At 43.9% G+C, this 22,035-nt stretch overlaps 1 protein-coding gene across 1 annotated transcript in view; it reads right to left on the bottom strand.

Annotated features, from left to right (window-relative positions):
• Positions 1-20,441, bottom strand: part of MAP1B (microtubule associated protein 1B) — a 70,614-nt gene extending 50,173 nt beyond the window's left edge. Inside the window, exons 1-2 of the mRNA XM_037374137.1 lie at positions 19,991-20,441; positions 15,186-15,287 (exon numbers count right to left, since the gene is read on the bottom strand). Of these exons, the coding sequence (XP_037230034.1) occupies positions 15,186-15,287; positions 19,991-20,372 (484 nt within the window). The 5' untranslated portion in view covers positions 20,373-20,441. The remainder of the gene's footprint in view (positions 1-15,185; positions 15,288-19,990) is intronic.
• Between the last annotated feature and the right edge of the window lie 1,594 nt (positions 20,442-22,035).

The following is a 22,035-nucleotide window of genomic DNA, read 5'->3' as shown; positions in this document are numbered from 1 at the left end:
AATGACTTGATCATGCCAGGTCTCCTCATGTGGCGTTTACTGGATGGTCACTGTAAAACTGACTACTCAGAAGAGTGTTTAGAGACTGGACCACTTCATAGTTGCCTTTCACATCAAATTCGGATAACCATAATAATTTTTTTATGGAATTAAGCTATCAAAAGTTCTTCCCAGCATTTTTAGAGGTTTTATATTCCTCTACAGTGACATATTTTTGTTTGGGCTTGATCATTTTTAGCCAATGCCTTGACCCATTTTACATCCTCCCTTATGCTCTACACTGCTGCTAAGGATGGGCAACAGTCCCTGAACCCAACTCCCTCTATCAAACCTATTTATCAGATGAGAATAGCAAGGCATAGGAATGCAGCCGAAACTAGAGATAATACACCGTCTGTCAGTGTTAATCCTTTTTAATATTCTGCTTCACACCAGAGAGGATTTAATTGTTTCTTAAATGGCTCTAGGGCCTCTGAATGAGCAAACCTGTCTACAGAGCATATATTTGTAAAAATCTTTGCAATAAATATTGATCAATCATATCTGTAGATCATTCTGGAGACACAGCAATCTCTTCTTGCCTAATTAAACTGTGCTAATATGAAAATGCAGGCCAAGCCCATAAGGCACAACAGATCTGCCAGAGTGTGGAAATGCCTGGAAATTGCAAGCTCTGGGAAAAGAAGCAGAGAGGCCCACCAACTCTGCCTGCATACTAATGAACTCCACCAGACTGTAACCCATACAGATGAAATTTAAATTCCCTTCCACAACTTCAGCCTCAAAGTCTTCTAATTAACCCTCAGCCATGAGATAAGCAGCCCTGCAGAGGTGGGGATGGTACAGCAGAGGTGACAAAAGGCAACAGACTACTCCTTGCCAGTTCTCTTCCCCGGGGATTTGAAGGTTGTGTCAGTCACTAAGCCAAACTCCGAGGGGGCAATCAAAATGTCATTTACTTCATCTCCCCATGGTATTTTAACTTTTACCCTGTAATCATTCCTAGATTTAGGACCGGCAAAAATGTTTTAGTGATCACAAAGCACACATTTCACAGACACACAGCAGTGCTTAAAAGCATTTCACTCCCACTTGACATGGAGCTCCGTTAGAGATGGCATACTATTTCACCTGCTCTAATGGAAGTCAGTCGATTCATTGCCAACTCCAGCACCGCCCAGACTCACACAGAAACTGTAGAAGAGAATTGCTGGGATTTAGTTCAAGAGGTGCCACAGGAACCCAGCAGTGCTGTATTTCATTTTGTGTGGAACCCTGTTAGAAAGTATACAACAGCTCCTCACAACCATTTCCCTCAAACTGTCTATAGACAGGATCTACAAATTTTAATTCTTCAACAGCACTCCAGTGCTGCCCTAACATGTAATGAGGTAGATCTAAAGGGAACTTTCTGTTTTCAGTAAAATCACTCATACTTTACACTTGTTAAAAGCAGACTTTGTGAAAGTGATGCAGTAATAATTTAAGATAAACCACTGGCTGTGTTTTTGGGTGGGTTTGGATTTTTGTTTGTTGTTTGGGTTGGTTTATTTTAGTAAGTGGTAACAGACAGCTGCTCTCAGCGAGCATCCAGAGCCCTGCTACTTTGCCTGCAATTAAATCCACTGAAAAGTATATGAATGTCCATTTAGCTGTATTTGCATACATCAAAAGGTTTTGCCCATGCTGATGTATGCATGATGTCCCTAGTTTCATAAAATGGTCCTCACATGTCTTCTTTCAATACAACTCAGAAATCTTAAAAGAGCTACACAAATCGGCAAATGGCTAATCTCAGCTTTTCATCTTTAGGGCTATTTTCAAATCAAGTTGAGTGGTCCTTTTAGGCATTACTTTCTAACATCTGTCTGGTATCTTATTTGAAGAGAGTTGGTGTCCTCATTTTGAATTCTAATGAAGATCACTGCGTAAATTACTGATGTTAGATTCCCTACTGGCACACTTGGCAGAGCAATCCTCGATGGGAAGATGAAGCAAGACAAAAAGAATTAAATGTCATTACGTCCCTGCAACTAAATAATCCAGATGAAGGATTGTCCACAGCATCTGAGTGTGACAGCCATAGTCAGTCTGTATGGAGTTGAGGGGCAACGTTAAGGACTATACTTCAACTCTCTTGATTTAGGATATATCGTGTGTTCTCCGGTTACTTAGAAAGCCATGATTTTCTGTCCCTAAGAAACACAAAAGGCCACACTGGGATTTAACTTGTATGAACAAGTAGTTTTAGACAGAAAATACTGAAATGCTTTGTCAAACTGCATGGTACTGTATTCCTATATTCCTAACAGACAGTCATTGCACAGGCTGAGACAGGGGAAAAAACCTGAGATATACTAAACTTGACAAGTGAGTCAGTCTACTTGCTTATGTCTCAGGTCTTTTATTTCATGCTGTGCTCTAAATTCAGCATGAGAGAGGCAGCACTACTTGCTATATACTGCAGCTTTGAAACAGGGGAAGCTCAGGTCTGTTAAAGGCATCCTGAAAATACAGAGAATACATGATCTGTAAGGCTAATTCAATCAGCTCTATCTATAGCATGTGTTAATTTTTACACAAATATGTAAAACATTCTTGCTTTTCTACCTACTGGCTCTGCAGAGTTAATGCAATGTTAAGCATTTTCACAGATTATGATTATCAGTGGTCTTCAAACTGAGAGAGCTCTCAGCCCGCATGAGCTATACTCAGCTCTTCCTCTGTTGACTATGAGATACTCGAAGTTTGCTGAGCTCATTTCACATTGAGGGATTAGTCCTTCACAACCAACAGAGCCGAACTGTCTGAAATTTAAACTCCAAGCAAGATCTCTGAGCAAAACAGAAATATATATCTCACATTAAGTACTACAACCTAAAACCAGTATATAAATATTCATACTGACTTCAGTATGTGCTCATTTACTGCACGGCAATGAGTATGGCCATTGAGAATGCCATCTACTGGCAAAAAAGCACGAGGGAGTGTAATTCCATGGCAGGCAATTTCCAAAAAAGGGAAAGGTTAAGAAAACATGATGTAGGTCATTAAGTTTGTTTGGCTTTTGTTTTTTTCAGCTGCTCATTTCAATTTTTTTTAAATCCAGTGGTTGCAACTGCATGATATGATGCTGAATTTTACATAGAAACTTTGGTGGAGTAAGTGCTGAACCTTATAACTTAATTCTGTACAGGAAAAGGGTAATGTTTGAAAAGAGTAACAATTTAAAAGACATCAGAGATAATAAGAAAATACTAATAAAGCTGCAAAGCTGAGATTGCTCATACTTTCCTATGCTTTTTCTTACTTCACAGGATCTCAAAAATTATTCTCAAGAGTTCTTTAGATATTTGGTAAGAATATTCAGAGTCTAAACCTTTGACACTAAAATCTGAAAAAAGATCAAACTCAGCAGTGACACTGTTTCTTGTAATGCTGTTAGCTACAGCAACTGTCATTCCAAGCTTTAGGTGGCTGATTTGTGATTTAATTGCAAACAGTCAACTTGGGGGAGAATACCTGTCCTGTGAACTCCACTTACAAAGCAGTAACTCTTGTTGTAGAACTATGGCAAGTACCACGTAAGTGACATCTCTGTTGGTTTGAAAATATCTTATCTTTTTCTTTTCCCTAATGATTATTGTTAAGATTTTTTTCTTGTGTCCAGGTCATATCAAGCCAACAAACAGGTTATATAGACTATCGAATGAAAAACAGTTGGTCTAGTACTGACCTAATATTCTCTGACAGTGTCCCATCTTTGCAAGTAAGTCACAGACATGGAATAGTACAGGGAGTAGTATTTGGTGTGCTTCAACCAAGGACTTTGGTCTACAGCAAATTTGACCTTTGTGTAGACTAAGGTAATAATCCCTGACAAAGAGACAGCAATCTGCTCAAAAGGGAGACCAAGAAAAAAGTTGGAAGTGTCACAAGTGGCCTCCAACATATTTAATAGCAAAGGGAAGCCAGAAGAAGGAAAATTTACAAAACACAATTTGTGAGCAGAGACGTCCCTGATGACAGATTTTTCTAAACTCATCTCTTCAAAAATTAAACATTCTTTGGCTGATAGCTGTAGTGAGGCTCCAGGAAAGTCAGCAAGCATGGAAGTGCCAGTACTGACACAATGCCATTCACATTTTACCACTAATGTGACTTACTGTGACATATAGGAAGACTGCAGGAAAAACAACATTATGGGGAAGGGAAGAAAAAGTGCCATCTAGGATGAATCACAGGATCATAGAATCATTTAGGCTGGAAAAGACCTTTAAGATCATCGTCCAACCATTAACCCAGAACTGCCAAGTCCACCACTAAACCATGACCCTAAGCACCACATCCACACATTTTTTTAAGTATCGCCAGGGATGGTGATTCTACTACCTGCCTAGGCAGCCTGTTCCAATGCTTGATAACCCTTTTGGTGAAGAAAGTTTTCCTAATATCCAAACTAAACCTCCCCTGGCACAACTTGAGGCCATTTACTCTTGTCCTATCACTTCTTACTTGGGAGAAGACACCAGCGCCCACCTGCCTACAGCCCCCTTTCAGGTAGTTGTGGAGAGAAAGATTTCCCCTGAGCCTCCTTTTCTCCAGACAAAACAGCCCCAGTTCCCTCAGCTGCTGCTCGCAAGCCCTGTGCTCCAGACCCTTCCCCAGCCCCATGGCCCTTCCCCGGACACGCTGCAGCCCCTCTACGTCCCTCCTGCAGTGAGGGGCCCAAACCTGAACACAGGGTTCGAGGTGCAGCCTCACCAGTGCCGAGTGCAGGGGGACAGTCCCTTCCCTTGCCCTGCTGGCCACACTGCTCCTGACACCAACCAGGGTGCTGCTGGCCTCCTTGGCCACCTGGGCACACTGCTGGCTCATGCCCAGCCGGCTGCCGACCAGCACCCCCAGGCCCTTTCCCACCAGGCCCTTTCCAGCCGCTCTGCCCCAGCCTGTAGCGCTGTGTGGGGCTGGTGTGACCCAGGTGCAGGACCCGGCACGGAGCCTTCTTGAACCTCATCCAGCTGGCCTCGGCCCATCGGTCCGGCATGTCCAGACCCCTCTGCAGAGCCTCCTGCCCTCCCGCAGACCAACGCTGCTGCCCAGCTTGGTGTCGTCTGCAAAGTTGCTGAGGGTGCTCTCAATGCCTTCATCCAGATCGTTGATAAAGATATTAAACTGAACTGGGCCCAGGCCTGAACCCTGGGGAACACCACTTGTGACCAGCCACCAGCTGGATGTAACTCCATTTTTTATTTTTATTTGGGCTCAGCCATCCAGCCAGCTTTTAACCCAGTGTAGAGTGTGCCCATCCAAGCCCCAAGCAGCCAGTTTCTCCAGGAGAATGCTGTGGGAGGTGGTGTCAAAGGCTTTACTAAAGTCCAGGCAGACAACATCCACAGCCTTTCCCTTGTCCACTAGGCAGGTCGTCTTGTCATAAAAAGAGATCGGTTCATCAAGTAGGACCTGCCTTTCATAAACCCATGCTGGCTGGGCCTGATCCCCAGGTTGTCCCACACACGCTGTGTGATGGCACTTGGGATGATCTGCTCTGTAACCTTCCCCATCACCAAGGTCAGGCTGACAGGCCTTTAGTTCCCCAGATCCTCCTTCCTTCTGTTCTTGTAGATGGGCATCATGTTGGCTAACCTCCAGTCTTCTAGGACCTACCTGGTTAAGTCAGGACAGTTGATAAATGATGGAGAGTGGCTTGGTGACCTCTTCTGCCAGCTCCCTCAGTACCCTTAGGTGGGTCCCATCTGTCCTCATAGACTTGTGCATGCCCAAGTGGAGCAGCAGGTTGGTAACTGTTTCCTCCTGGGCTGTGGGCACTGCATTCTGTTCCTCCTCATCCCTGTCCTCCAGAGCAGGGGCCTGAGCACCCTGAGGGTAACTGGTTTCACTATTAAAGACTGAGGCAAAGGCAGCATTAAGCATCTCAGCCTTTACCTCATCCTTTGTGGCAGCGTTCCTTGTCACATCCAATAAAGGATGAAGATTACTCTTGTCCCTCCTTTTTATTCTAATGTATTTCTAAAAACATTTTTTTGCTATCTTTTATGGCAGTGGCCATCCTGAGCTGTAGCTGGGATTTCACCTTTCTAATCTTCTTCCTGCATAACCTCACGACATCATTGTAGTTCTCCTGAGTTGCCTGCCTCATCTTCCAAGGGTGGCAAACTCTCCTTTTCCCCCCCGAGTGCCAGCCAAAGCTCTCTTCCCACCAGCTTCTTCCCCACCTGCTTGTCTTCCAGCACATGAGGACAGTCTGCTCCTGCACCTTTCAGATTTCTGTCTTGAAGAATGTCCAGCCTTCCTGGACCCCTTGGCCCTTCAGGACTGCCTTGTAAAATGAAGACAAGCTTCTCCCTAGTCTTGAAAACCTCTGCTAATAATAAAACTCAGCATTTCACTCATTTTAGGAAAGCAGAAGAGAATAGGATACAATGTTTAAAATAAGCTGAAGAAATAAAAAAATACATCAGGTAAACTGGGAAAAATAGCTTCGGATATCAGTGTCACACAATAAAGCTTTTAATCTATGCTTTGTCCATGCAATAGCTGCCCTTGCAGAGAGACCAAAGCTGTTACAGTGACAGAGCCCTGCCAACTGTGGCAAAGCTAAATACTGATGTGACGAGACCCTCACAATGGTCTTCTGAGAGGTCCATCACTGCTGAGATCATTCTGCTCCTAGGGACTGAAGTCTGCGGCTGCACCTGCATGGGGCTGCACTGTTCCAGGTAGAGGTGCCAGCTCATCTGGAGCTGGTAGAGTAGCTCTACACAGGGCTGTCTTGCAGTACCACTTTCACTTCCAATAGCAAAAGAAATCTTTTAGAGTGGCCCATTCTTTTTAAAAGCATCCCTGCTTTTTTGTGACTACAAGTCAAGACAAGAAGGGAGAAAGCCTTACCATGCAAGGACCAGAATATTGTCCTGTGCTGAACTCACCACACTTAACTACTACCCCCACCGGAAAACAGCAGGCACTGTGTTAAAAACTCATTTGACTCTCATAGCACTCTAAGAAGGCCTGAAAAGCATGGGAGAACACAGGTCATTTCATAGGTGCCCAGCTGTTTACACCAGCAGGGAAAAAGGCTCAGGTCAGGAATGAACTGAAAGTTAGGGGAGCATCAACACTACAAATACATAACATGGTGTGTGAAACAAAAAAAAGCAGAGACCTGTAAAATAAAGTAAATATCTAATTTCTTCCAGATTCTCTGCAAGAAACTGATCCTTGGCCTGGATTTTGCTTTCAGTTTAAACCAATTTAATTACAAAGGGAGCATGCGGGCCATGAAACAATTCAGAAGTTAAAACTGTACCCTTTTAGGTAGGTACAGCTCTAACACAATTGTATTACGCTATTTGATGGACTGAATAGTAAGTTTGTATGTTTAAAGAAATCTGAATGCTTTGCACCTGCTCTTTCCTGTGATTACTGTCTACAAATGGTTGTGGAGGACCCACACACATTAGCAGAGCCCAGTAAATGGGTTTCACCCACTCAGCAGCTCCTCCCAACAGATTAATACTATGAGGTCCTCCTGTTCAACACAAAATGAGAATGTCAGCAAGGTCTTCTTCCACTTAATAATCCCCTACTTGACATACAACAACAACATCCCACCAAAGCTGAAGACAAATTGTAATTATTCTTGTAATTACAGGCTTTAATAGGTATAGAGGGTTGTTAGGTGCAAAGCAACTAATCCCACTAGGGACTCTTCAGGAATACAGTTGCTGCAGCCAAACTATTTATGCAGTTAAGACAGTGCTATGATCAAAGGAACCCATCCTTACTTTTAAAGAGCCACTTAAATATTACGCCATCTCCATCTAGATTTTTTTTTTAGTGACATCCATGTCTTCCATGTGTTATGTTGAAAGGTGGTATGTTTTTAATTTGATCCAGTATGTTGCAGGACACAATAAAAAAGAAACAAAAGACCATTTCAAACTTTTTTATATATAGTTGATTGAAATCTAAAAAGGAAGGCATTTGTAATGCAATTATTGAAAAAGTGGACAGAAAGATTAAAATTGATGAAGTTGCCAGAAAATGTTAAATCTACTAAAAACAAGTAGTATTGAAAAATATTTAAACCTTCCAAGTCTTCTTGTAGATGGGTGTTGCACTGGCTAACCTCCAGTCAAGGGGGACCTCCCTGGTTTGCCAGGACTGTTGATAAATGATGGAGAGTGGCTTGGCGAGCTCTTCTGCCAGCTCTCTCAGTACACTCAGACTGCCTGTGTGAGACGGTGAGCAATTTCCTTCACTCTGCTTGTTGTTTTTTTCTTCTTTCCTTCATCTAGTAAATCATCTTTACCTTGCCTTAGGAGTTTTTTTGCATTTGCTCTTTCTAGTCTCTTAGGGACAGGGTGGGAACTTAATCCACTGTAAAGTGCTTAGAGGACCTAGAAAAGCTGATTTGTGTCTCAGGACATGGCAGCTGAAGCTGGGATCAGTCTTTTCTCCAGAAGAGCTACAGAACTGCCATAAAACTGGGACAACTTCCAAAGGCTGCCTTTTGGCAGGGGGGAAGTTAACTTCCAGGTAAAAGTTTCAATAGCTCATTAGAATCACTCAGAGATTACAAAGCCAAAAACATGGTTTATCATGGAAGAGGGGTTTGTTGTGGTTTTCCCAACCCCGGGTTTTGGTTTGTTTGTTTTAAATAATCCCTAAGCTTCCCAGAGTTCTGATGGGCAGAATCTCCCCATACAGCTATGCAGAAGATGGGGAAATAAGGACACAGGACAGTGACTCATCTTCCACTATAGACAAGCTCTCAAGTACCAAAACACATAAAGTTGCAACACCAAAGTAATACTGAAATTCATACAAATTTGTTTCTGAATTAGTTATTTTAATACAAAATTTTAAAAACTTTTTTTTATATCAGCAACTAGTTTGAATCATAAACAGACTAACTCCAACATATAGAAAAGTCAGGAACCAGAAGAATCATGTCCTTACATTTGTGAGTCTATGCTGCACACACAGACAGCATGCAAACCCAGGCCATCAGGAGCACTGGGTTTTCTTCTCAACTTTAGGAACAGATTACCATCGGTGACTACAAGCCAAAAGTAACCATCATGTCTTTTTGGTGGGATTGTCTGGGGGTTTGATGCAAAAGCATGGGCCTCTGTTACAGAACTATCTGGCTTTCTATTTGTGACTATTGCTGACTAAAGTGTGTATCTTCCCTACCTGCTCACAGGGACTGTGAAGTACTATGGGATACTCCCGGCAGTCTACAGACAGGAGCACCTGGATCTGTGGTCAGTACTAACGCATTGTTTGCATTTGTCTCTACAAGGTAGAGGACAGCTGGACCTCCTCCTACTGTTGCAAGGCTGACAGCAGCAGCCACAGTGGCAACTGTGATTTTACAGTTAGCAATAGGGATGAGCACATGCTCCCTGTGCCACTCCGTTTAGACAAGGACTGTGTGTCTCACCTCTTCTCTGAGTCTAGTCCTGTTACTGAGTACAGTGGTAGGCAGATCACTGCAAATAAAACACCATTTTTATCTGGCAAGAAAGAATTTAAAATCTTCGCTTTCTCCCCCATTATGGGAAAATTTGGTTCTTGTTCAACCTTAATAATACTAGATAATAATTCCTCTAATCCAAAATCCAATCCAATTATTTCAGTGGCCTTTGGATCAAGTCTTTCCTCCTTCAGATTACAATTACAAACATTTAATACCTCTCTCAAGTGACCACTACACTGTACCAGGAAGTAATAGAAAATCTAGTCAATTAAAAACAAATGTCTTCACAAAATTAAGAAAAATAGGCATCTGACAAAAATGTTGCTAGTGACAACCAGTAACTAGATGAAAAGTGGCAGTGATGTTCTAGTTACACATTTATTAAAAAGCCATGATGGAAGAGATGAGAGACAGGTCATCTGTAAATGATACTGAGCAAGGGTCAAAAATAAAATATTACCTTCAGTTTCAGATATCCCATGTAGACAAAATGTTAGGAAAGAAAGATTAAGGAGTCTCATAAGGGACAAATGAAGATGCATAATTTTGTAAGCTTTTATTAAATAACCTTTAAGAAAACAAGCTTTGTGAAAATACCATTAGGTATGCTGGATAATAATTCTAATAAAGAGAAACAGGGATCCAAATTTCATTATGGAGTTAAAATTCTGTCATTATTCACAACTAATTTAATTCCATGACTCTGTTAGCTGCCTCACACAGGTGAAAGCCTGTTCCCATAAAATATGGGCTACTCTGAACTCATTGTATGTACTTGTGATACAAGGCATTTAAAAATAACCTCTTTGTCATTTTGCTGATTCATGCTAACAGCTTAGCATCAGCAGGTACTGGTGTTTTGGCAGCAATTTAAATTTATGCTAATTTTCCTTGAGATCATTCCTAAAAAAGCAGAAATGGAAGTTAGTGCCAGAATGATTGACACAATTGCAACAATTTCTTCACTGGAAAAAAAAAAAGTTACTTATTAGCCCATCTCTGGAATTTTGATCAGTACTAACAAAGGAAGGCTTCGACAATTCATGTACCTAAACACATAGGCTGTTACACTGTAATCCTCTCCTGAGCCACCAAAATCCTAGCAACCTCCCCCAAAGAAAAGCTCATGAGCAGACGAGAGGCCCACCGCTGATCTGCTTGTACTGCTGGGCAGCCCCATGACTGCAGCCCTGGACCACTGGCAGCAATGCCCTGCAGGGACACACTTCACAGCTGCAGCCATGCTAGTCAGCTCAATTCCCTATTCAAGCCCTATTTTGCCTCCATTTTCTTTCTTCCGAGGCACAAATACTTTGAGACACAAAACAAGTCTGGTAGCCAACTAAAATTAACCTCACCAAACATATAATAAGCTAAAATGACTCCACGCAATAGCTGTTCCAGCTACTACGGTCTCTAATAGCTGAAGAATCATATTTATAGGAAGTCCCTAAATGTGCATACCAGGGTACTCAAGATTCTAAGCAAAATTAATTCTTCAGCACTTAGTGATGCTGCTCTGAGTTGAGAAATCTGGTCTTGACTTCTTGGCTCTTTTTCTTTCATTTTAATTGATAGGTTTTGCTCAAGTGCCTGTGTCCTCTTACTTGACAAATTGTGATGAACTGCAGTTTTCAGTAAAACAGCACTAAACCCATGCTCTTCAGGATTTTATCAGCAACTCCATGAGTTCATACTGCAAGCTACTAGGTGTGATATTAACTGGGTTTAGATCTGCTTTAACAAAGGCAATGGGACTACAGACCACTTTGGTGAAGCATAGAGCTGTGGGCACTGATGACTAAAATTTCCAGATTAAAAATTCTCCACAGGATACTAGTCCCAAACAGTAACTTTTGAAATGGTAACTTTCAGATGGAAGCTCTTAAGGCTTTTTGGGGTAATGACAGTTTTGGAGAACAATGACCTTTAGTAAGCCTGAAGGAGGCAAGCAAACTGCTGATGCAGGTGGCTGCCAAGGGGACACTGAATATGTCTTGCACTTTGCTGAGGTGGCCACAGGCAGGCTTGCAAAAATAGTCTGGGACACAGATAAGGAAGTGTCTGCTGACTTAGGAGCAACAGGAGACCTCCCGGCACTCCTCAGATAGGGAACATGTCTTCCACAGGTACACATTCTTCTTAACAGGACAAAGGAGCCACAGTGTGTTGCTTGAGCAGCGTTTCTTGGAAGGTTAGGAGTGACTAGCTGCTGAAGAGCTATTTCAATAAAACAGACTTCATTTAGACAAGGGTTTAAATACACACCAATGCGACAGTCAAATGTCCCCAGTGAAACACTTGCAGAAGGGCCTTCAATGGCTTCACTCTCCCACACCCCAAATCCCATTAATTGCCCTTTTGTGAAGCTGCAACTTTTTTTTTTATACTTAAGTGAAGATTGGTAGGTACAGCAATTTCCACAGAGCACTTTCCAAGACTTTCCACTTGCTCTGCCTCACTACCAGATACACAGTTCCTTTTTCAGCATGTACATGTTAACAATTTATTATTTGATTTTTTTGTCCTTGTGATGTTAACTTACAATGGAAGTTGTCAGTATATGACAGAGAAAACAAAGGCAACCACTGGAGCACCTATTTTAAGTCATGTTGCCTGTTGTCTTGGCAACCACTCAATAAGCTGTTACTCATTTTTCACCAGCACCTGACAACATCTCTGCGAGATTGGTATTATTAGGGAGTCTGCTAACTCAGATTCTTTACAAGGCATCAGAAAAGATCTGCTGGCATTTCCAATCTGAATTCTATTTTTCAGGAATCATAAATCATCCATAAATTGCCCAGCAGCTGAACATACCACGCACAAATACCACTGTGACAAGCCATTCCCTTGAAAAGAGCACAAAAAGAGTGTTGGATCTGGTCATGCTCCCTGCAGTATCAATATGTACACTGCTATTCACTACACAGGGAGAAGGATTAGACGTCAAATTCCTCAAGTGAAAACACATGAATGCTTTGACAGACATATTCTCTCGCATGTCTCTCCTTTGAGATTGCAGGCATATGGCGTGGGGACAGAGCTGGCCCCATTTCCTCCAAGCTTCCTTTTGAGAAAGAGTCCTACCTTTCACATTGCTGCTGTGCATATCCTCAAGCTGCTTTGAGAAGCATACAAGCATGTACTGAGCTGGCATTGCAATTACCATAATTAAACATTATAGTCAAACAGGCTTCAGTCAGTAGTCAGACCTGGCTACACTAGGAGCTGTGCAGATGACTCTACCCTTCCTCAAGAGCAAACTGTCCCTATGTGCGAGTCACACAGAGAGCTCAGTCTCAAAGGACTGAAAACCAGGCTGTTTAACTACAGCCCACAGAGTACCCCATCACCCTGGATGAATACCTTCCTTGGACAAAAGGTCACCTAGTTACCCACATTCCACAAAATTTCTGAGTTTGCAATCATAAGGGACTATGTACTTACAATCAACTCTTCAGTATGAACGTTGACCATTTCACTGGTTAAACACTCAAAATTCAGCATTTGGGTGTTGTAACAGAAATCAAACATTCTAAAATTTTATCAACAAATGGCAACAAAAACCCCTTCTCCCTACCAAACAGTAGAGTATACTAAGAAGCCTCATGCAGATTCAACATCAGAGAACCAGAGAAACTAAAATTAATGATCCTCTGATCCGTGCAGTGGGATTCTGGAGGTGCCAATGGGCTTCCCCACAAAATTTTAGACAAGAAACTGGTCAAGAGGACTCACTTTATTCCTGGATGTTCCCTTTATTCAAGTTTCAAGCTCCCTTAATGCTCTTTCAACATAGATTTTCGCAGTTTATTGTTTAAAGTTTGAGCAGTGGTGAAAAACTCATTCATTACTGCTTGTCATAGAGATGCTGATGAATTCCAGTCACATGCAATTAAGCTGTAATTCAACAAAACGACAGACTAAATAGGCAAGTCTAGACAAGAAAAAAAAAATCAACTAAAAATACAATTCCTAGAGAAAAATTCTTGGAGGATTCTATAATCCTTCTGTTGAGAAAAGGGGTGCATAACCTTATTTTATTTATCATATGAAAGCAGAGTATTTGCTTTATTCATGCAATGGTATCATGACGCATCATCTAAATGAAACAGCAAAAAATATTAGACATGCTGGAACATTTTTGTTAAAGAAGTGCAGGATCTTTTTTCTCACTGAAGTTTTAAAGTAAACACATCCATGTTATAAATGGGATGCACTGCATCTTGCATTCCCTTAAAGATAAATTCTGCTGATTTCACTTATGAGAACACCCTCTCTGTAAACCAAAGCAACCAGTATCATTGAGAAAATGAATTGGTGTCATGCATTTAAACTGAAATGAAAAAGAGATGTATTCTAGGTCTCAGTTTGCTTCCATGTAAATTTGGAACTATATGCCTTGACTCTAAATCTTCACTCTGAATATTGTTGTACTGGTTTGGCTGGTTTTCAAACCAGTGAAAGAATCATAGATATTTTTTTTTCTTCCTTAATTCTGGCAATGTTTTAGTCTCTATAGATACAGGGAAGTATAGTAAGAACTGCTATAACCTACCTACAGAATAATTAGTTACACAAGACATTTTGGTACATCATTTGAAACCATCAGGTCAATGCTGTCATGCTAACAAGACATCAGGTGGTCTTTGTCAACAGTGCATAGCAACTGATCCCAGGAATGTGATCTAGTAGCATGACACAAATTTCATAGCCCTTTTTCACCACACTTAAGAGATGCTCCTGAAGCTGGAATTTATAACCCTTGTCAGTCCTAGGTTGTACTAGTCAACATGCACATGGCCACGATGATCTCACCAATGAAAGCAACCTCCACTCCTTTCAGAATGTTACATATTTTCACATGGAAATGGTGATTAATTGCACCCATGCTTACTCAGCATTTGGCACAGTAATAAGATGTTAGGAAACTTACCAAACACTTGATTCCCATGCAACCAGAAGAAAATGAAATTTTACACTTCACAAAATAGGACCTTTTGTTTTGTTTTGCTTTATTGTACGAATCCTCCAAAGGAAGGACAGGCTTGAAGAGAAGGCAGCCCAAGAGGTTTAGTCTTACAAGACCTGCAAACTTTTAATTTACTCATACAAGCCAAAGACAGTTCCTGTGAGTCAAGGTAGACCCTCCAACCCTCAACTTTTCATACCAAGAAAGAATAAAGTCCAAGCCCTCTGGGAAGAAGTATAGGGATTAAGCCACACTTGCACAACAGCCGTGACACCATTCCTGGCTCTATCGAACTGCAGAGTTAACCATTCAGGTTATTTGTTTTGTATGTGCTCTCCCTACCACAATAAGCTTTAGTCTCTGGGACTACCACATAGGTGCTACGTAACGTGAACTGTTCAGTCAAAAAGTGAGCTTTACTTAACTTTAATGTGGCCCTAAAACTAGCACCTTCTACAAAAGTAATCATGGTGATATATATGAAGCTAACTTAAAAGGCTGATTATTTTAAAGTTGTGAGAAAGTTAAAACAAATTGTAATTTTTCAAGTCATATTTTAAATAAAGGAAAAAAATATTCATTGTCAAGAATCACAAATGAAAGCAGGCCATATAGTCCCCGAGTATGTTTATTAATTCTGCTCTTAAACAAAAGAAAAAAAAAACACCCTCAAACTTTGTCAAACACTTCCAAAAAACTCACCTCGAACTTCAGGAGAGAATCTAGCTGAATGGCGAGAGACAAAAAGTTTCAGTTCTTGATCCAAGTTGCATTCAATCAGGTTTGTGTCCCATGATCGGATTCCTAAAATTCAAAATATGAAACACATCTAGCTTGATACATGAGCACTGAAAGTTTTAACTATTTCCCCATTTGCATACCAGCTATTTGCATACATTTCTAAATTCCAAATCCAGCCTCTCTTCCCTTCAAGGCACACAGCCATTAAGTGCTGAGCGTTCCAAAGGAGCACTCTAGACAGGAATCAGTTACAAGCAAGAGGAAATTTGCCTTTCCAAAAAGTGATCATCCTTTAGGGCCGCAGCTTTAGGACTGCTGGTCCCATGTCCCAGTAGCCACATTAGAAGAAGCTACTGATATCCCTGAATTGACTTTAGAATAGCAATTCACTGGTTTACAAAACCTAAAGAGTGAGTCATGTCAAGGACACTCTAATCACATTGCCGGACCCTACTTGTCCTGAGGAAAAAAAGACAGCATCACCTAGCATGTTGCAAATTAATATTTGAATTCAAAGTATTAAATGGCTGACTTCTTCATTCAAAAGCTTTGAAGCATCACATATTTAAAATTAAAATTTAAGTGATCTTTTATTTATGAAGTATCAAAATTCTAGTTTTGAGATTTAAAAATGCTATGCTTGATCTTTTCTCTTTTTAAAACTAAACGGCACATCTCTACTCCCTACTGTTTTTCCCCAGCTACTTAGAAAGTGCCAGACTTGACACATACGATAAAAAAGTAGTATTATTCCAAAATACATTCTTAAGGATTGAAATTTGACCAGGAAAAAAAATGTCATTGCAGCCAAAAGGCAAATGTATAGTTTCTTTCCATAAGATTTTGATGGCTAAAGAAAAAAATAAATAATGGGAGAACATGCTTAACATTTTTCTATGATTTTCTTATTTTGAGATTGTTCTGGAAAATCTTCTAATTTTGGAAAATAATGAGCAGGCAGTTGCACTACAGGTAAGTCCAGGTACTGCTGCAATTTTGAACACCAACATCACAGAGATTTTTCTTCCTAAAGGGGCATCATTAAACAAGTTAGCTGGCAAACACAGAAGGGACTACAGGTGAGGAAGTGTCTGGCGGCCCTCCCTATGGGCCTGACCATCCCTCTGCATGAAATTGTTCAGTTAAATCACTTTGGGGTTTGGTGAGGAGATGCCTGAAGAGGTGTGTGGCCAGCCTCTCACCGTGAGACTAGCATCAACACTCCTGTTGGTAACTCCATCAGGGTTTCAGGCTGTGAACATTAGTGTCAATGCTACCTCCCATGCCACATTCTCTTTCAAGGCAAAAGAAATGTCAGGACTTGTGCTGGCAGAAGCCATATTGTAGGGGTGAAGGATGAGGAGAAAAAAGAGCAGGAAGAGCAAAGAAGCCAGATCCACAGTGCCACTCCCCGTTGCAGCTCTGGGTAGGTTCTCCATGCAAATATGAACATAAGCATTTCAAAAGCTTGAAGCCTCTTCAGTCACAATTCAGGGCTTTGCCTTGTCAGCATCTCAATCCAGGTAGGAGCATGCTTAATATTGGGATATGCTACCAGCTATTAAGTAGTTGCCACTTGAAATTCTAAATAAATTTGGAAACACAGTATTCTCTGTGTGTTTCATAACCACTCAAGAGAAAGATAACTGAGCTATAACCCACCACCTCCACTTCCTGACTGATGCATCGTTGTTCAGAGGCATCAGCAGAGAGGCTCTTCCACAAGACTCATTTTCATTTCCCAAAAATCTCTTGGCCATATGGTGCATTTTTGGGGCGTAGTTTTGGCAGACAAATACAGCTCAGCAGGCTTTAATGTTTTCCAGGTGCTGGAATATTTGAGAGCAAGAAAGTAAAGATGATAAAATAAGACATATGTACAGAACATATGAAAACTATGACTAGTAAACTGACATTGATCACAAAGATGAAGTACATTGAATGAATGAGCACTGAACTTCAAGAAGCTGGAAGATAAACAGTTTGCTGGCCTCTGGCAGAAAACTTGTGTGGGGAGACTCCAAAGCTTTCTGGAGGTCAGTTAAGCAATAGGGACTATGATTCAGCAATGCTGGTGATCAGGTCTGTCCATTATCCCTAGCTGGTTTTGTCATTAATCCAAATTTGTTGTGGGGTTAAGATTCTGACTATGTGTAGTCAAGACTCCTGAGCCTGGCAATGTCCGAGAAGAAAAAAAAAAAAAAAAAGCCCAGACATCCCATACACACAGCTGCCCCAGAAGCTGCTAAAGCTGTGAAGCTGGAATTTGGATAGAATATTGCAAATCTGCAGCTGCATGATTCAGCAGTCTGGATGCAAAAATTATGCATGTACATTATGAAGTAGCGTAACGTATTAAATAGCCAAATCAGGTTTGGGTAGAACACAGGTAAATCTGGAACTAAAATCCAAGGTCAATCCAATGACGTAGATCATTAACAACATGGATGTAACTCCTGGCAGCATGGCTGAACTGGAGCTATTCCTTCTTTATGCAGTCTTAAGAGTGAAATGCCAGTAACACAGAACTAATCAGACAGCAGGCAGGGCACACCCAGTAGCATCTGCTGAATCAGTGGAAAAATCTTGAAGCTTTTTCTTCATCCCCTCTTCTTTCTTGGTGGATAGTGGGTTGCAGGATTGCCTCTGTAGCAAAGTCACATCCCAAATGTAATTAATGAAAATGCACCTCTCCACGCCATTCCCTCTTCATGATATATTAAGAAATGACTCTGCATTCCACCAGGTTGCGTAGCATCACGCCACTGATGTGTTATCAGCAGATGTTTTCTTTGACACGTTGCTCTGCAGTTTGGCGCATGAATCCACACTTTTCAGTGACGTTACTCAGGAGATGTACCAGATGTACCAGAAAGACACTGAGGCAGTTATCAAGAACCCAAAATGCATTTAAGGCTCTGTTGAGAATAAATGTTGAAAGCAGCAGGTTTTTCCAGACTACAGCACACTTTTTGCAAAAAGAAAGAGTGCTTTGGTGAAGCCCCTATTAGCCTCATGCAAATAGAGCTTCAGACTCCCAGTGTACTTATCCAGAACTGTGTACTTCAAAAATTTGATCAAGTTTTTTTTTCCTAGCAGGCAAAATCTCAAGCAGATCATCTGACACCAGGAGCAGCAAGGTGACTTCTAATCCAAAACAAACAGAAAGGCCAAAGCGATCCCTCTGAATATGCAAAACTATAAGTGGGTGTTGTACTTAGTGGCAGGAGGTAGCAGCAACTGAGCTATGCAGCAGCAACTGTACAATAGAAGCTTCAAGAAGAGACTGAGGAGCATTTCTTCAGATGAAGGATGACATCAGCTGTCTTGAAGGCAGAAGTTTTATCCATTTGCTTTATAATTTTTAATAAGATAATTAAAATGCAGCCAATTCACTTCTGACACAACCAAAACCTAGATAGAATTAGGGACATGCAATGCTGAAGAGGCTCTGAATGACAAAGCATCTGCCTCAGTAGTTCTCCCTAGGAGACAATGGTAGCAATAAAGATGAACAGGTCATGGCGAAGCTGGTTAGCTGTGATAAGGCTGCCCTTTGCCACAAACAGGCAAGAAAAAGAACCAAGAGAAACAGCCAACTAGGGCAACAATGCCTAAGAAAGCAACAATAGAGACAAACGAAGTCCTAGCTGGACCGCTGAACCACACCTACATGACAAGGCTGCTGTCGATTCCCCATTCCAGGGTCTCTTCCCCTCTAACAATGGCAGGTTTCTGAAATCTCTGCTTTCACCAGCCCAGATCAAAAATATATGTTACAAAAACAGGTATCAATTGAGTTTAACAAACTATATGGTCCGGCAACAATTTTCTTTGTCCTTCATACCACTATTACTGCAACGGGGCTTTTTCTCTCCTCTGCACGTACACTGCGGTCTATTGTACCAGAAAACACATCGAGAACTTACAACGCTGTCATTTCACTTGTGATGCCTGCCCGTATCGCCGCTTTAAGAAAAGGACAAATAAACAGCGAACCAAAGCAGCCCGCAGCGGGACAATGATGAGGGCGAGCGAGCACGCAGGTACGAGCCGTGCTACCCATGCGGTTTTTCTTTATTGAAATACACGTATATGCGCGCAAAAGGGTTGGGTCCCGCACCGCTCTGCAGCCGAGAGAGAAGTCTCACCGCCCGAAGTTGGACACAAAGGCGGGCTGCGCTCCGCGCCGCGGAGGAACACGCCCCGAGCCCCGCCGGTTCGGCCTGGCGGGGGGGCCGGGGGTTGCGGGAGCAGCCGCCCCGCAGCCCCAGCCCATCCCCATCCCCGCCTGCCGCCGGCGCCGCGGCCGCCCTTTGTCCGCTCCGGGCTGCCATAGAGACCGCAGTGCGGACCGCGCCACGCCCACCCGCCGGTGTCTCCGGGCGGACGGCGCGGCGGGGCGGCACGGCGGGCTCCCACCGCGGCCCCCGCCCCGGCGATGGCGGGCGTGGGTCTCGCAGCCGGGCGGATCCGCGGGTGACCAGCACGCTGCGGCTCCCTGCGCCGGCGGCAGCGCGGCCCGGCCCCGCGGCCGTCGCTCCGCAGCGCCCGCGCCCTCCCGGGGAAGGATGGGGCGGGGGGCTGCGGCGGGACCCTGGCGGGTAACGAGCCGGAGACCGCGACCTGGCGACTCGTGTGCCCGTGCCCTGCGCGGGGCGTGTGTCCGCGGGGAGGGGGCGTGGGGGGCCGAGCGCCGCCGCGTCCGAGGAGGGGGAAGGCGCCGGCGGGGGTGCCCGCGGCGTGCCCGCTCCCCGCCGCCTCACCTCGCTCGATGTTGGCGATGGCCCGCCGCAGGTGCTCCTCGGTCACCAGCTCGCCGATGACCACCAGGAGGTAAAACTTGCTGTCCAGGAAGCGGTGCGAGAGGCTGGGCGAGGGGGAGGTGGGGTTGGGGATGCTGCAGGAGGGCTCCGAGTCCACTTCCACCACGACGGTGGCCATCGCCTCCGCCCCGCGGCTCCGGGGCGCTGGCAGGAGAAAGGGCCACTCGGCACTGTCTCTGCAGGCGGCGGGCAGGGAGTGACGGCGGGCGGGCGGCGGCGGCGCTTTTATACGGAGACGGTGCAGGGCAGGGTCCTGGCAAGGAGGAGGGGGAAGGGGGGGAGCCGGCGCATCCCCGCGCCGCCGCCGCCGCGTTTCCAGCATCCACAGCTGATGTCATCTGCGGCAAATCCTCCCCGCGGCGGCCCCCGGAAGCAGGAAGGACGCGGGGGGGCGAACAACGCCCCGAGGGGACGCCCAGGGGTGCGCCCCGGGCCCGGCTCGAACCCCCGGGCCGCCCTGCCCCCCAGCCCGCGCCCCCGGTGCATCCCGCGCACCCCGGGCATCCCGCGCCCCGTGCGCCTTCCGGGGCGCCACCCCGCCGGGGCTGCGCGGCTCTGGCCCTGGCCCTGCTGCCTCGGCTCCCCAGGGCCCCCCGGGGGTCCCAGCCTTGAAGCACGGCAGTGAGGAGCCGCAGGTGATGCTCCGCCGCCCCCCGGCAGACCTGGGGAGCTCACCTGGGGAAGCTGGCGTCGGGGCTCCAGCTACACCCCTGACACTACCAGATGAAAAAGCAGTTCCAGGTCCAAGGCATGGGTCCCATCTCCTGCATCTTGCTGTAGCACTGCAGCAAAATTTGAGTCATACTTCCCACATGCACACAACGAGCAATCTAAGTAGTCTTGCTACCTTTTTTCGTTTGAAAGCAGTTTACTCCATGAAATAGCCTTTCTGCGTGCATTCAAGGCCCATGGTTATATGACTTAACATACAAAAAGCACTGGGTTTGGACAAGCTGCTGAAATCCATACTCTTAAGGCTCCAGAAGTTCAAAGGGCTTTGAGTAACTAATTTTGACCAGGCTTAAGCAATCCCAGGGAACAGTGGTGTCAGAAAACACCTACAGATACAAAAGCAAAGGTTTCATTCCTCTCCACCTAAAAGTTAGACATCTGCTTCCTGATATTCACTGACACCTACTCAAGAGACAAACTCAGTCACCTTCTAAGTGTCTTACCCTCTCCTAAAGTAGGATAAAGCAATCAGATAAATCAGCCTCTCTGAGATGTTCTTCTCACTTTACTGATAGAAGCAAAGCACTGGTTTACACTAAGCTTGTGTATGGCTATAGTGTAAATGTTTATATGGCTCAAGTGATGTAAGAGAAATCTCACTGTGACCTAGGAGATAATATGAACTTTTATAGCCTGGTTTTTAAGATAACCTCTGGACCCTGACTGAGAAGACCCTTCTCTGTGTGCAGGTCCTTCCAGTACTGACTGCTCAAATGCACTGCCTGCTGCTCAGAAACACAGCGTACTTGCCTGGACGAACGATACATCAGTCCTGTTTTCTCAGAATATGTACTTTGTTCAAGGGCACACTGGACTCAGTCTAGTTGACATGCATTTCAGGTGGTCACTGAGTTGTCTTACTTGCCGAGACAAACCCACAAAGATGGAAACACTGTTGTAGGTGCTGGTCCATAGGGTTGTATCTGCGTGTAGCACCTAGTGGTTTTAGTGTGACTAGTTCCTCTGCATAAATTCAGCGCTGAGAGCCTTGGCTGATATGGTGGGATACATTTGGGTGTTGCATTCAAGTAGACTATTTTCCTGAGCTGCCATTAGCCTGAAGGTTGTAGAGTACAGACAAGCATTTTTGCAGCCATGTCAGGCGACTGAGATGACGCAGTGGTGAAGAGCAACAGTGCTCATACTTCACTAGATCTCACACTGCTGATAGACCAAATGCAATGGCATAGGCGCAGAAGAACTAGCAGCAGTTCTTCTAAAGTTTGTGAGGTATTCATAGGTACAGAGTGTTG

The sequence above is a fragment of the Falco rusticolus genome, chromosome Z (assembly GCF_015220075.1).
Source record: "Falco rusticolus isolate bFalRus1 chromosome Z, bFalRus1.pri, whole genome shotgun sequence".
NCBI classification, from domain to species: domain Eukaryota; kingdom Metazoa; phylum Chordata; class Aves; order Falconiformes; family Falconidae; genus Falco; species Falco rusticolus.
The sequence above is the reverse complement of the archived record's forward strand: the minus strand, read 5'-3'. Positions and strand labels throughout refer to the sequence as shown.